Source organism: Cyprinus carpio, chromosome B20 (assembly GCF_018340385.1).
Source record: "Cyprinus carpio isolate SPL01 chromosome B20, ASM1834038v1, whole genome shotgun sequence".
NCBI classification, from domain to species: Eukaryota; Metazoa; Chordata; class Actinopteri; order Cypriniformes; family Cyprinidae; genus Cyprinus; species Cyprinus carpio.
The window spans coordinates 25,644,194-25,658,909 of record NC_056616.1 but is presented as its reverse complement, the minus strand read 5'-3'; the positions used below and the strand labels follow the sequence as shown (position 1 = coordinate 25,658,909).

General features: G+C 35.4%; 1 protein-coding gene across 1 annotated transcript; it reads right to left on the bottom strand.

The window, feature by feature from the left end:
- Nucleotides 1-82: 82 nt before the first annotated feature.
- On the bottom strand, nucleotides 83-13,804 carry LOC109069085 (actin-related protein 10-like). The gene is made up of 13 exons (XM_042747085.1): nucleotides 13,535-13,804; nucleotides 12,620-12,692; nucleotides 12,126-12,208; nucleotides 11,930-12,041; nucleotides 11,523-11,630; nucleotides 10,259-10,326; nucleotides 10,110-10,189; nucleotides 9,998-10,033; nucleotides 9,814-9,893; nucleotides 6,895-6,968; nucleotides 6,554-6,635; nucleotides 5,383-5,584; nucleotides 83-561 (listed from the first exon to the last, which is right to left on the bottom strand). Exons 1-13 carry the CDS (start codon nucleotides 13,609-13,611, stop codon nucleotides 380-382), a joined length of 1,257 nt encoding a protein of 418 aa, XP_042603019.1. The 5' UTR covers nucleotides 13,612-13,804; the 3' UTR covers nucleotides 83-379.
- Between the last annotated feature and the right edge of the window lie 912 nt (nucleotides 13,805-14,716).

Genomic DNA, 14,716 nt, shown 5'->3' with positions numbered 1-14,716 from the left:
ACAAAAAAAACAATCAGAGTTAACATGACTAAATCAGTTGACACTTAATGACAAGTACAATAGAAGACCCCGGCTGCAAACACCAATTTTGGAATGTTTATTTCTTCACAAACCTAATAAATACACAAAACGTTTCAACATATTCAGCACTTCAAGCTTGCTGTTGTTAAACAGAATTGAAATATTACGTCGTTTCTTGGCACTATGGTCAAGATGCCTTCCGTGATCTGTCTTTGATGGTGCAAAGATCAAGCATACATTTAAATAATAATAAAAAGTAACCTTTTGACATAAACTACATCATAAGTACTGCCATGGTTTAAGCTAGATAACCATTTAGTGCATTTGAAACGATTTTCCCCAATTTGAAGTGTCCAGTTCATTTCTCGGTGGAGAAGGCCCTCTTCATAAGAGGCGGAGGCGTCTTTCCCGCCTCATAGACTGAATCTGGTAGAGGAGTGCTGAGACAACACCAGTCTGGGATGCGGCCCGTCTGGTTGTAGTAATCTCTGGACACTGAACGACTCCCTAAAATGTCCTGCAATGCTCCAAATATAGCACCTACATGAGAAGAAGAAACAAAACAACCTTGAGTGAATGGTTCAAAACTTCACTGGCAGAAAATTGTGATCTCCGGGTGTGTTGAAGGAAAAGTTCCCCCAAAAATGAAAATGTGCTCGCTCTCAGGCCATCAGAGATGTAGATGAGTTTGTTTCTTCATCAGATTTGTACAAACGTAGCATCACATCCAATTACTTTTTCATTGGAGTAAGTGTTTTCCAGCTAACAGGGAATGTTCTGATGAGGTTCTCTCAAAGTTATGAGCAATCGTTCTGCCAGTTAGATTAACAGAATGTTCATTCAAAGTTATTCGGTCTTTAATAATGTTCTCAAAACGTTGGCATAAAAAAACATTATTCATGCATAGTTCATGGATTTTTTTTTAAATGTTACTACTTGTTTCACAATGTTCAGAGACCATTGAGAAGTAATGTTTCCATAATGTTTGGAAAATGATCAAATTGTTCCCTTAACATTCTCATAACCAGGAAAAAACATTTTTTTAAAAAAATGGACGTCCAGTGAACATTCAAAAATAACATTTTCATAACTTCATGGAAAAGCTAGCAAAACGTTATTACAACACATTTCTGTTAAAGGTGCCATAGAATGGAAAACTGTGTTTACCTTGGCATAGCTCTGTACACGGACATACCGTGAGCCTCAAACAACACTGAAAATCTCGTGCTGCAAAAGACCATTGAAAATGTGGCGTATCCAAACATAACACTGACTGTGACGTTACAGTAGGGATCATTAATGTTTACGCCCTCAACATTTGCATAACGTATACCAGCCCATGTTCTAGGCCAGCCGGACCTGCACAGCCGAATCATCGATGCAGTGTTGCCAGATATTGCTATTAAAACCGATAAATAAATAAAAATAAACCAATATTATTTCAAATATTTTGCAATTAAGATAAGATAAAGATATCGCTGACCCTAAACTGCAACTTCTGACTTAGTTAACTTTCTAAAGTGTCAAAAAAAGTGGAAAAGACAAGTCCCAAAATGCTTAAAACAGCTGGATCTGGCAACACAGAGCCTGCGTCCGCTCATTCACTCACAACTCTCCCAAGCCTCGTTCACTCGGACGCTAAACATTCTTGCAAAAACTCTCAAAATCTGTATCTTCGTCTGATACAGGCTCAAACATATCAGTTTGGATGCCTAATCTCTCCATCGTTCACGCAGGACAGTAGAGATCCGTTTCCAAATAGTGTTGTTACGGTACCAAAATTTCAGTATCCACGGTTCTCAGGGCTGCACGATGTGTCGTTTAAGCATCGATATCGCGATGTACGAATCCACGATAGTCACATCGCAGGATGTGCGATGTAGGCTGTCGTAGTTGATCCGTTATTCATTAACCTTTCGGGCCAGCTGCTCCCTGGCCCTTGACGAATGTGATTCACGGATAAATTGCACAGCTTAACCATCATAGAGTGAAAGTTTATCATTTGCATGGGTTTTTAAGTCCTGTCAGTTTAACAGGGCACACAAAAGAGCGAGAGAGAGAGAGAAGAGCAGAGCGAGCGAGCGAGCGAGCGAGAGAGAGAGAGAGAGAGAGAGCGCCCCGGCCGCGCGCGCTCACCTTCACCGTCTTCAAACAACACGAGCGCTGTCTTTCTCTCTCCCTCGCGAATATTAATAAAAATCAATTGACACGATGGTGTTGAAAAAAAAATAAAAAAAAACTATCCAGTGATGAAATGTTTTCTGTGTTGTCAAATCTTGTGCGATATCCTAAACTGCCGAGATAATTACACAACACGTGCCGTACACGTATTGATTCCTTTGAACCGATTCAATTTAATGAATGGTTTAAACAACTGACCTGTCCAACACTGAACTCACGAGACGTCTAAATTGGTGTATTAAAAAAAATCTGTAACACTTTACAATAATGTTCTATTTATTAACCTATTTAAGTACATTACTTAACATTTACTATTACTAAACTGCACTTCTACAACATTAATAATTTCAACATTTAGGCTATAACCTTCATAGTTGAAATCAAAAGTATTTGTTAACATAATTAATGCACTGTGAAGTGACATTACCAAACAATGAACAGCTGTGATTTTATAAACTAAGATAAACAAAGATTAATAAATATAGTAACAAAAGTATTGCTCGTGGTAAGTTCATGTTAGTTAATATGTTAACAATTCAAACCATATCCTAAAGTTACAAACAAATAATTTACTCAAATTTAAATAATACTCTGATGCTTAAATCATTTAAAATGAGAATGTAAGTGTGCTCACCCCATTTTTGTTTGTAAGAAAAAATTAGATTAGATTTCATATCGCAATATATATCGCAGAAATAATAAAATATCGCAATGTAATTTTTTCCCAATATCGTGCAGAACTATTCATTACTCTTCCAAATAGTGTTGTTACGGTACCAAAATTTCAGTATCCACGGTTCTCTGTACCAATTTCAGTACCAAAGCAAAACACAAAAACATGCTAATTGAACAACATTATTTTTATTAATAACGTTAAACATAAATTAAATGTATAAAACCAATGCCATTCTTTATACTTATTTAAAATTGTTTCAAGTTTTTCCACAAGTGATAAAAGTATGAAAAAAGTAAACAAGTTTCACCAAAAAAGCCGTGTTTCCACCGCTGGAACTTTACAGAGGAACTAGGGACTTTGGGCTGGTACTCCGTGTGTTTCCACAGCAGGAACCAGGATCTAAATAAAGATCAGGGTAAAAAAAAAATGCCCCTCAGAAAGTCCCTGCTCGCGAGGTAGTACTTTTTCAAAGGTCCAGAACTTTTGGGGGCGGGACTTGGGCGCCGAGCATGCTGATTGGTTGAGTTCACGCAGCATTGTGATTTCAACCACCATTTATTCTGATGATTTTCAAAATATTACTGTTATCATGTCATGAAATGTAGTATTAAAAGTATTTCAGGCCAGAATGGAGTTGTTTAAAACTCAAATCCGTGGTTTATTTATAAAGACAGCGCCTATTTAAAAATGTGTTTCACCGATTTCAGAGACGATCAGCTCCACGCAATCAGCTGGGAGCTCATTGCTCATGCATCCGCCGAGAGCAGTCTCAACTCGGCTAGTGCTTCTGATATTTGCCGCTGGCTCTGATGTCTCTTTATTGGTTAAATGTAAAATATAATTCGTTTTGGGTAAACATAACAGGTAATCTTTGGTCTTTATTCAATTTATCTATATGTTAAGATGAAAATAAAAAGAGGCAACTGATATAATATTTCGTTTCAATGTAATGTAGGCTTTATATATACACATTTCCCTGAACTAAGTACATTTCTGCAGCTATTATTATGTTTAAATGAAAATGAAAGGCTTGCGTCGTCCTGTCCGCAGGAGATCACACTCCCGAGTCGAACTCGTAAAGTCCAAACTACCGAGGATGCAAGTCTGAAATTAGCGTGCTTTGTACCTACGTCACCAGACTATTTGCCTAATCTTCACGATACTTTAGACAGCGGTGGAAACACAGAAAGCAACAGGTCTGGGGCGAAAATAGTTCCTGGTACAATTGTTCGGGGTAATTTTGGTGGAAACGCGGCAAAAGTTTAGCCTTAGTTCTGCTGCCACTTAAAAATCTGTATGTTCTCCTGTTTTTTTTTTTTTTTTTACAGTAATAGGAGCATTAATTAGTTAACAAAGAAATGAAATTCTAATGCTCATTATATTAGCGTAAGTTGCATTTATGCGAACAATTAACTACATAACGTATACGCTAACGCCGATGTTTATTTAAATCCGACATTTAAATTAAAGTATGTAATAATATTCCTAATAGAAGGTCTAAATATTACAAATGTAATTGAAACTTACCTGATTGGACTTGATCGGGGGTTTTGTTAGTTTGATGTGTTTCCTCCTCTTGAGGTCTCCATTGCTTTTATGAAGAGGTTGCCAGGTTTTCACAACAAAAACCCACGCATTCGCGTTTCGAGGGGGTCCCTCGTTAAAAATCGCGTTCTGGGGATAAAATACATGTGTTTTGGCGGGGTTTACATTTAGCATTCCAGGGGCTAAATATCATGTTATTGGGGTTGTTTTTTTTTAACCCGTGGACATGAAAAAAACCCGGCGGCAACAGTGTTTAAACCGCGAATGTGGCAACACTGGAGGATAGCTTTCGGATAGCGCATCAAGAACCGGGTTGACTGGGTACCACCGGTACTTAAGAAAACCTGGTACCGTAACGTTTTCATTTTTTTAGTACCGACTTGTTACCGAAATCCCGTGTTTCTTGACAACACTACTTCCAAACAACGCAATACCAAACCATACCATTCTATCGACAAATACTACATCTTCAAACGGACATATAAAAGCCGTTTCTGGAGAATTTTTGCCCTTACCCAAGCCACATACCTTCTATGTAGATATCATTTAAAATATTGCATCAATGCATTCTATGGCACCTTTAACTGGGATTATGAACTCATATTTTAGCCGGACGCAATAGTTTGAAGTTAAAAACGTCTTAATGTTTCATCTTACCCATTCACCACACTTAAACACAAAAACTAAAACAAAAATAAAAATTTTAAATTACATATCATCCTTTTGGACTCTCATTCTGACGGCACCCATTCACTGCAGAGCATCCACTGCTGAGACACTGATGCAGTGCTACATTTCTACAAACCTGATGAAGAAACAAACTCATCCTGATCTCTGATGGATTGAGGGTGAACACATTTCCAGCAAATCTTCATTTTCACAACTGCTTTATAAAACTCTTCTCATCCCATGCAGAGGACAGGAGTCTCAAAGCCTCGGCCATGCCTTTCTTTGCTCACCTCCTAACCAGGCGGTGCAGTTGGGTTTGGCGGGTGGGCTGTGGATCCGGAAGCTCTTGGTAGCCAGAGCATCGCGGTACTTGGGTTTCTCCACCAGCGAACGGATCTCAGACAGGAGTCGGTGCAGGAACCCGGGCAGCATGGACGTACCGCCGATTATCACCAGGTTCTCCGACAGAACCTTACGAGTGTCGATGGGACACTGGCGAGGAACAAACACAGAACAAACAAAGCGAATGCTGGGAAAACTGAGGACTACAAATGTAACGATATGAAAATTTCTCATCACAATTATAGTGAGCAAAAATATCACGGTATTGTTAAAATGTGCTGGAAATGTTCAAAAAGTACTGACACATTAATCACTTCAGCAAGTTTTGCACTTAAAATCAACAAACAATAAAATGAAATAAAATGACATTTTGTAGCATAAAAACTAAAACTATAATATTAACAATGATGTCTGGCAACATGACTGACAAACAGTTTATCTAATAGCAACTTTGAAAATGTTTTATAAAATGGTAAACCTCTAAATTGATTAATAAATGAGTCTGTGAGTCTCTGTAAATCCACTCTCTGACAGCAGGGGGCGCTGATGGAGCAGCAGAATAGTCAGCAAGAAAAAATAACTCTAGGAGGAACATTATGATTTATTATATATCCACTAAATTATATATTAATTATATTTGTTACTGAACCTTTTGTCTTCATTATTTAATGCACGTTTGCACGAATCTGTCATAAAGACAAGTTTTTTTAAAGCCACCATTTAAATGTTTATATTTCAACAACAAATTATTTATTAGCTGATATAAAAACCGTCTTATGTGCAGTTTATATGTCTATATACATATCCATACATTTTGTGTTTGAATTAATCTGTCATTAAAACTTCACAGCCACTGTTTAAATGCTTAATCAACTCGGTTTTTACTTGAGTGTTGATTATAAAATAAACGTGATGATTAGGTGACTATTAATTGTTTCGTTTTTTAATTGGGTACTTAAAGTACTTTTTCAGAATTTATGATCACGTTGAATAAAACAAATGAAAGGAACATTTCAGGAACAAAACTGTCGCAGGACGTCGTAAGAGAGGAAAAGAAGAGCGGTTTAATATGCGTATCAGTCGTTTCCTCGTCCTTTGATAAAATTGAATATTTTGCACCTTCACCAAAGTGTCCAGCAGCAGCGTGGCGATGGATTTCTCCTCATTATCCTGCTCGAACAACATCTCGGCCACAGAGTCTCTGGAAAACAGCGGAGCATGTTTCACTAAGAAGCACAGAGACAATAACGAGAACGTGTCGTCTCATCTCAGCTCTGTGGGTAATAACGTCACATTTACTTCAGGAAAGACATTCAATGACCATAAACTTGACAGTCAGCAAGAAAAAAAAAAAACTCCAGGAGAACATAATGAAAATATATATCCACAGATATGTGACTGTGAGGTATTAGAGTTGGGAAAAATCAGATCATCAGGTCCGGTCTGAAGGTTTTTTCTACCTGATGGGTCCCTTGATATGCAGAATCTTCCGGCCATCCAATGGATATTCCACATCTGGGGGAGGAGCCGGTCTCTGATGGACCAATCAGAGCCACGGTCAATATTTACTCATTCCACATGTATTCTCACAGAGTTAGTTAACAGCTAGATACTAGATTAATAAAAAAAGTTCATCAAGACAGTCTTTAAGTTGGCTTGAAAAAGCCTGACCAGAAAGTTTGAAAAGTTTAAAAAATTTGAAAAGATTTAAAAAAAGCTTAAGATGAAATAGTTTGAAGTTTAAAGTAGTTTTAAAAGCTTAAAGATAGATAGATAGATGCTAAGGTCCTCATATTGGTTGCTAGGGTACTCTGGGTGGTTGCTAAGGTGTTGCTATGCATCTGCTAGGGTACCCTGGGCTGTTGCTATGCAGTTTCTAGGGTACTCTGGGGTACTTTATTTATATATAAATATTTATAAATCTAATAAGATATAATAAGGTTATTTAACAAAAATCATCTTCAGTCTTTGGGTTGATTTGGATGAAGTTTAAAAAAATCTATAACAGACGAGCGAAACACTATAATTTGTGCAAACATTAAAAACACTGGAGAACAGCAGTACAAAATGCTTCACGTTACACCGTTTATACAGTATGGGATACTTTTTATATTATTTAATTGTTGCATTGTGCTCGGTGGATTTAGATGAAGTTGAGAGAGAAAACACAGGAATTTGTCAAAAAATTGTTTAAATCAAAAAAATGTTATTGTCATTTATTGGGCAAATAAACTTAAACAACTAAACAGTATTGGCATTATGTATTTTTTGACTGTAATTGGATATATGAAAGAAAAAAAAATATTCAGTGTTTCTACAGACATGAACCAGTTAAATTTAAGACTTTTTAATACCACCTTATATGAAATTTAAGACCTAAACCTGTAATGTAAATACACATTTTATTACATTCATATATGTAATATTGAATGTGTTTAAACTAAAAAGAAATCAAAATATAATTGATGTAATAAATGATATTTATCACTACGATATACAGTGAAATTTTAATGTCAGCAGACAATATTCCATAAAAAATATCCCTGCAAAATAACTGCATTACTGAGATTTTTTGGTGGAGTAAACAATTTATTCTGAAGCAATATTTTCATCAGTGTTCTGTTCTATCAGCTTTTACATACTTAAATCTTTACAAAGGCCTATGTTTAACCTTTTTAGATGTATGCATCATCTTTCATGTCAAATTATTACAATTTATCAATAAATTCAATATACACTATAGGGCTGCTACAAGGCAGATTAAATAATTTACACTGCAAATAACAATAATTACAACTGCAATAAATAATGTTATTAGATTAATGTTTTAAATGCATTTATAAATATACAAAAAGGGGAAAAATGCATACTTTCCAACATACTTCTCAACTAAACTACCAGTAAGTGCAGGCAGTAAGTCACTTAATGAGTGAGTCACTGAATCATTCATTCAACTGATTGAGTGTGTTATCACGCTGGTATCTTAAGGACTTTTGTGGACAGCTGATTACTAACGTTTTTTTATATTCTTCATATTCTGTGTGGTGGTCTTTTCTAATAAGTTTATCTATAATTTTTACCTGTTATGGGGCATTTTACCTTTATAAAGCCATTTTTTCTATAAGTGTGCCTTATCTCAAAGTCAAATTCTTACATTTAATCAGTGAATTAGAATAATAAGATAGTAATAATAATTAATTTGACAATAAGCAAATAAAATCAGTATCAACAAAAGTCCTCTTTGCAATCCAGACATAAGCTGCACCTGAAGTGGCATTTAGAAGTATTTAACAGAAGAGGAATGAAGAACATGAATGCATTTAACCTTGCAGTTACAAATGCATAAATAATCTGATATATTAAACATAAAACGTTGAATATTGATATTTGAAATGATTTAAAAAAATGAAAAGATACTTTAAATGTGAAATTAAAACCGCCAGTAGGTGGCAGAAAATCACTGTTAATAAGTGAATTACTGCGATTGAACCAAATCATTTAAACGGTTGATTCATTCGGGAACAAAATGGCAACGCTGTAATGTTAAACAGCGCTGTGGATTTGTTTGGAATTATTTTTGTTGGCGAAATAGAGTATAAACAGGCAATATGATGTCTAAATGAATATGGTAAAAAAAAAAACTCAAAATCAATTTAAAATATGTAAAAAAATATTACATTTGTATATGGTAATCATGCAGTGAAAGAGTGCACTGTAAATGCGCACGCGCACTAGACTTCACGTTATGCGTGCACTCTAGGTGTTTTGAATGTTTTTTGCGTTGTCAGAATATTGAGCAAAATAGCTCACTTGTCATGGTATTACTTAACTATATCATGTTATGAATAAACTAAACATTTAGAGTTTTTACCTCAGTGTGTTTCTTCTGAGTTTTATGTGTGCTGTTACGCTCATTTGTTCTGAAGTCTCTCACAAAGACACAAACAGAGTGAGCCTCAGCGCGAACTTGTATTCTGTATTCTGCTAACTTGTTGCAATTCTCTCTGATGACACAGTAACATACTGCAGGGAAGAAAAAAATCTTCGGTCTGTCCAATGATTGTAAACAGTCATTAGGTCTGTCACACTAAAGATATTTTAGCGGTAATGTGTCCAAAAATATTTAAGACCAATCGAATACGAATTTAAGACATTTTAAGACTTTTTTAAGGCCTTATATTAGGAAAAACGTTATTTAAGACATTTTAAGACTTTTTTAAGGACCCGCGGACACTAGCCTTGCTGGCATTATGTATTTTTTGACTGTAATTGGATATATGAAAGAAAAAAAAATATTTTCTTTCCTGATATTTCTAGCGATTAATCATCTGAATCGACTGACAGCTTTAATAGTCGCTTTTCAAAGCGTGTTCTCTGACCTCAGCAGATCCGTCCAGGTTAAATTTGGCCTCCTGGATCTTCATGCCCCTCTGCAGGTCACTAACGAAACACGTGCGCACTAAATACAGACACACGGACAACGGTTTGTTCAGAAACAGTGTTCGCAGAGGAGTCAAGAGCAAATGTAGAGCGATGTCTTATTTTACGCATGAGGAAGCGTACCTTTGATATCCTCCACCACATCCTCTGGAATAGCGCCTGTGACAAAGACCAACAGATGATCAAAGCCTGATGGATCAAATATAATTCAAAATGTGTGATGTGTTGGTCTTACTGATGACGGTGGGCAGACTGAGGCCGGGGCCAGAGTCGGTGTCTAGTGTGCACTGCTCACTCAGCAGACTGTGCAGCTCCCTACAGAGAAACACAAGCATCGTGATCTGCACACCGTCTCTTTTCATCTGATGCTCCACAAGCACTTACTTATGAATGGCTTTTCCTCCCATCGGTAGAGCTTCCCAGGCGGACAGGATCGGAATGCCTTCATAGATCTAATGCACTGTTAAAGTCATCTAAACACTTCAATCCACAGATAATACTGTGTGCAAACACAACAGGTGAAGACAAACATGTTTTTCTTTAGAACAACATCCCTAATCAATCATTCAGACCAGGAATAAGAATTAAAGGAATAGTTGTAGCATTGCATCAGTGTCTCATCAATGGATGCTCTGCAGTGAATGGGTGCCGTCAGAATGAGAGTCAATAAAAACATCACAGTAATCCACAGCACTCCAGTCCATCAGTTAACATCTGGAGAAGAAACAAATACATCAAGACGTTTTTAATGTCTAAAATACGAGTCCATAATCCATAATAACACTTCCTCCAGTGAAAAAGTGCATCTCCTGTTGTCTCTCACATCAAAATCAAGACACAAATTTGTTTAGAGCTGTTTAAACGCTGCTTGATCTGTGCAGATTTCTCTCCTGATTCACACCAGAACACTTTTTCACTGGAGGAAGTGTTATTATGGATTATTATCAAGAAAGCAGGAAATGTTCTCAGAATGTTCTCTCAACGTTATAAACAAATGTTCTTTCAGTAACATTAACAGAACGCTCATTCGAAGTTATCGAGTTATTTACACATAGTTTATGCCACCTTTTTTACTAAAACCTTTCATTTGGACGTTCATCTAAAGAGTTTTTTAAATGCTACACTTGTTTCAGAACGTTCAGAGATCATTCAAAAGTAACGTTCCTGTGATGTTTGAAAATGATACAAATGGAATGCTCCCTTAACGTTTGTATAATAAAGAAAAAAAAACTTTTAAAACATTTTCAAAAACTGGACATTTTGAACATTCAGTAAGCATTGCGTGTTCGTAACATAACAGAAACGTCAGGAAAATGTTCTTAGAACATATTTTTGTTAAACTGATATTATGGATTAAAAACGTCTTAATGCTGGATGTGTTTCATCTTTTGTCTTCTCCAGATGTTCACTGATAGACTGGAGTGCTGTGGATTACTTGTGGATTATTGTGATGTTTTTATCAGCTGTTTGGACTCTCATTCTGACGGCACCCATTCACATCCATTGCTGAGACACTGATACAATGCTACATTTCTACAAACCTGATGAAGAAACACACTCATCCTGATCTCAGATGAACTGAGAGTGAACACATTTTAATTTTTAATTGAACTATTCCTTTTAGGGCTTATTTGCTTTCAAAGGATTCTGGTAACACCAGGGTCTCTGTATATCCACAGTCCATGACGAGAGCAGACTGGATGCCCAGAGTCATAACAGACATCAGATGACTCGGAGCAAACAGGACCGAAGGGACCTGCAACAGAAAGACATGAAGAAACGTCACGAGAAATACTTACTATACCGCAGGACTGCTTTACATCCTTTACACAAGAGAATTTAGGTAACAGCTAGAAATGTGGCTCACTTCTATTAGTAGATCTTAGCATTTCTCAGTTATTTTCCCATTCATATTCTTTATTTTTTTTACTGTGAAACTGCATTGGATAAGAATGATCGTATAATAAAGAACGTGATCTTTTGATTTGACACAACAGAGCAGCCATTAAGATAAGAGGACGCTTTATTTTAGACACAGACGCAGCATGACTTCACCTCGAAGTGCTTAAAGAAGACTCTGGAGAGCGTCTCTCTGAAGTGTGAGGGACAGAGGATGGACTCCACGATCACCACGCGCCGGTCTCGACGAGGATTCACCAGCAGATGCCTGAAGGGAGGAACAGCATCACGAGTTCAGCTGCCATGAACAAACACAAACCGCTCTCAGACAGAAGAGGACAGCGTCTGCTACCGGAAGTACAGCAGGTGGACGAACTCCTTCAGGATGCTGTAGAGCTCCTCGGTGTTGATGTTGTACTGGACGACTCGAACAGCCTGAGAGAGAGACACACTCACTTAATATTCAATCTGTGTCCCTGCAGCACAGAAGCAGTCATCAGTAGCACAGGTATATTTGTAGCAATAGACAACAATACATTGTATGGGTCACAATTATACATTTCTCTTTTATGACAAAAATCATTAGGATATTAAGTAAAGATCATGTTCCATGAAGATATTTAGTAAATTTCCTACCGTAAATATATCAAAACTTAATTTTTAACAAACCATACATCAATGGAAAGCTTATTTATTCAGATGATGTATACATCTTAATTTAAAAACCCTGACCTTTATGACTGGTTTTGTGCTCCACAGACAGTATTAAAATAAAGATGCAGTAAATGTTAGTTTAATATGATCTTTAGAAATGGAGATAATTCCCATAAGAGTTCTCAGACCGACCTCCGGAGATCCGGCGTGTTTAATTTCACTGGGAATGATGAATCTCGGCCCCGTCTCTCCAGCAAAACCACATCTACACAAACACACCAGAGCATCCTGCATCAGCACAAACACATCACCACGAGCCGCACAGCTCACTGTCTTACTGACAGGAAGATACTTGTGCTGCACAATATAATATTAGGATATTTTATAAAAAACTAAAAATATTAATAAAAATTTACATTCATTGCATGACATTTCAGGTCATATACTTAATACTGTAATATAACAATAATACTTTTTTTTTTTTTTATTAGTCCTAATCCGTTTTATTACTCAGCATACATCAGCATAAAGCCTTTTTAGAACCATTAAGATTTTATATGTATATGTATATGTATATATATACTAGTAAACATTTGAAGTGGATCAAACCTAACCTGAACTTTTTTGATTTCAAATTTTGACTACTGTGTGTATATATGTGTGTGTGTGTGTATATGTATGTGTGTGTGTGTGTGTGTGTGTATATATATATGTATGTGTGTGTGTGTGTGTACATACAATTTTCATATACCTTTTTATAACATACATATATATATTTCAGCATAGATCAGCATAAATTATAGCCTGAAATATGACTCTGACAGATTTAGCCACATTTTATGGTATTTACAAAAAAAGTCTCCAGATATCTGCTGAGTACTGATGAGTGTGTTCACAGATTATTAGCAAGCTAAAGTGTTTACACGCCATCATGCTCCTTAAACACTCGTAATAAAATATATATCTTTAGTGTCATTAATTTAACGATGAACTGATGAGTCAGGACGCATAAATCAGGTCTTATAAGTTGTAATTTGACTAAAACATGTTTTATATCACGACTTTATTTCTATTTCAGCCTCGAGCTAACAGCTTACGCTCACTTACTTTGTGTACGCCGCTCCTAAATCAATGACCACGGCTGTCTTCTCCCCTCCACTGCCCAAGCCTTCAAACAGGGGCATTTTTATCGACAGAACTGAATAAAAGTATCAGAGAACAGAATTATTATTATTATTATTAGTGTGTAAACACAGCGCTGACGAGCATAGCATCAGGGAGGGGCGGGGTCCTTCGCAATGGCTGCCCTGCGTTTGCCTGACTGACAATCCTTTCGGCACCGGTAAATAATATTCAGTTAATCCAACATTGCGAACAAACAAACATTTTCTACGCGTTTATATGATCATACTGATGTGCGGAACGGTAGGTGTAATGGAGGCTCCGCTGATCTGAGGTCAGTTCTTCTCTTTAGGAGCCAAAGGCGCCTGACTGAGGTTCACGCATTAATATGACAATAACTCGTTTGAAAACTCTAGCAAATGTATTTAGACATCCTAATTAAATTAATTTCATTACATTTTCATTATTTTTATGTTTTATTTATACATGTTTTTATTTATAAAGAGCTTTGCGAACATTATTCACATAAACTTCAAAATATAATAATAATATAATAATAATAATAATAATAATAATAATAATAATAATTTGATAACAAAGTTTGGTTATGAGTGTAAAATAATTTTTAAAACAGTATTGTCATTAAACATGTAATTTAGAATTTAAAAAAAATAAATAAATAAATAACAATAATAATAATAATAATAATAATAATAGTTATTAATAATATGAAAACAAATATTAGTTTTTAGTCAAACAGTTTTTAAAGAGTTTTATCATTAAACAAGCACTTAAAATATTACAAATAATAACAACGATGATGATAATAATAATTACAATTAATAATAATAAGAAAAAAAAAAATTTTAATAAGAATAATAAAAAAATAAAAAAAAAAATAATAACAATAAACAAACAAAATAATAATAATAATAATAATAATAATAATAATAACAACAACAACAGGTATTAATAATATGAAACCAAAGATTAGTTTTTAGGCAAACAATAAAAAAATACAAATAATAATTATTTTAAAGACAAATATATATATATATATAAATAATAATAAATAATAATAATTACAATTAATAATTATTTGAAAACAAAGTTTGGTTGCAAGTAAAATTTTTTATCATTAAACAACTACTTCAAAATATAATAAAA

Excerpts from the sequence above, each read along its gene's own strand:
- LOC109069085 (XM_042747085.1), bottom strand. The coding sequence starts at position 13,611 with ATGCCCCTGTTTGAAGGCTTGGGCAGTGGAGGGGAGAAGACAGCCGTG. Across the intron at positions 12,042-12,125 it reads GTCCACCTGCTGTACTTCCG|GCATCTGCTGGTGAATCCTC; the intron begins GTAGCAGACGCT and ends TCCTCCCTTCAG. Across the intron at positions 5,585-6,553 it reads TGCTGGACACTTTGGTGAAG|TGTCCCATCGACACTCGTAA; the intron begins GTGCAAAATATT and ends GTTCCTCGCCAG.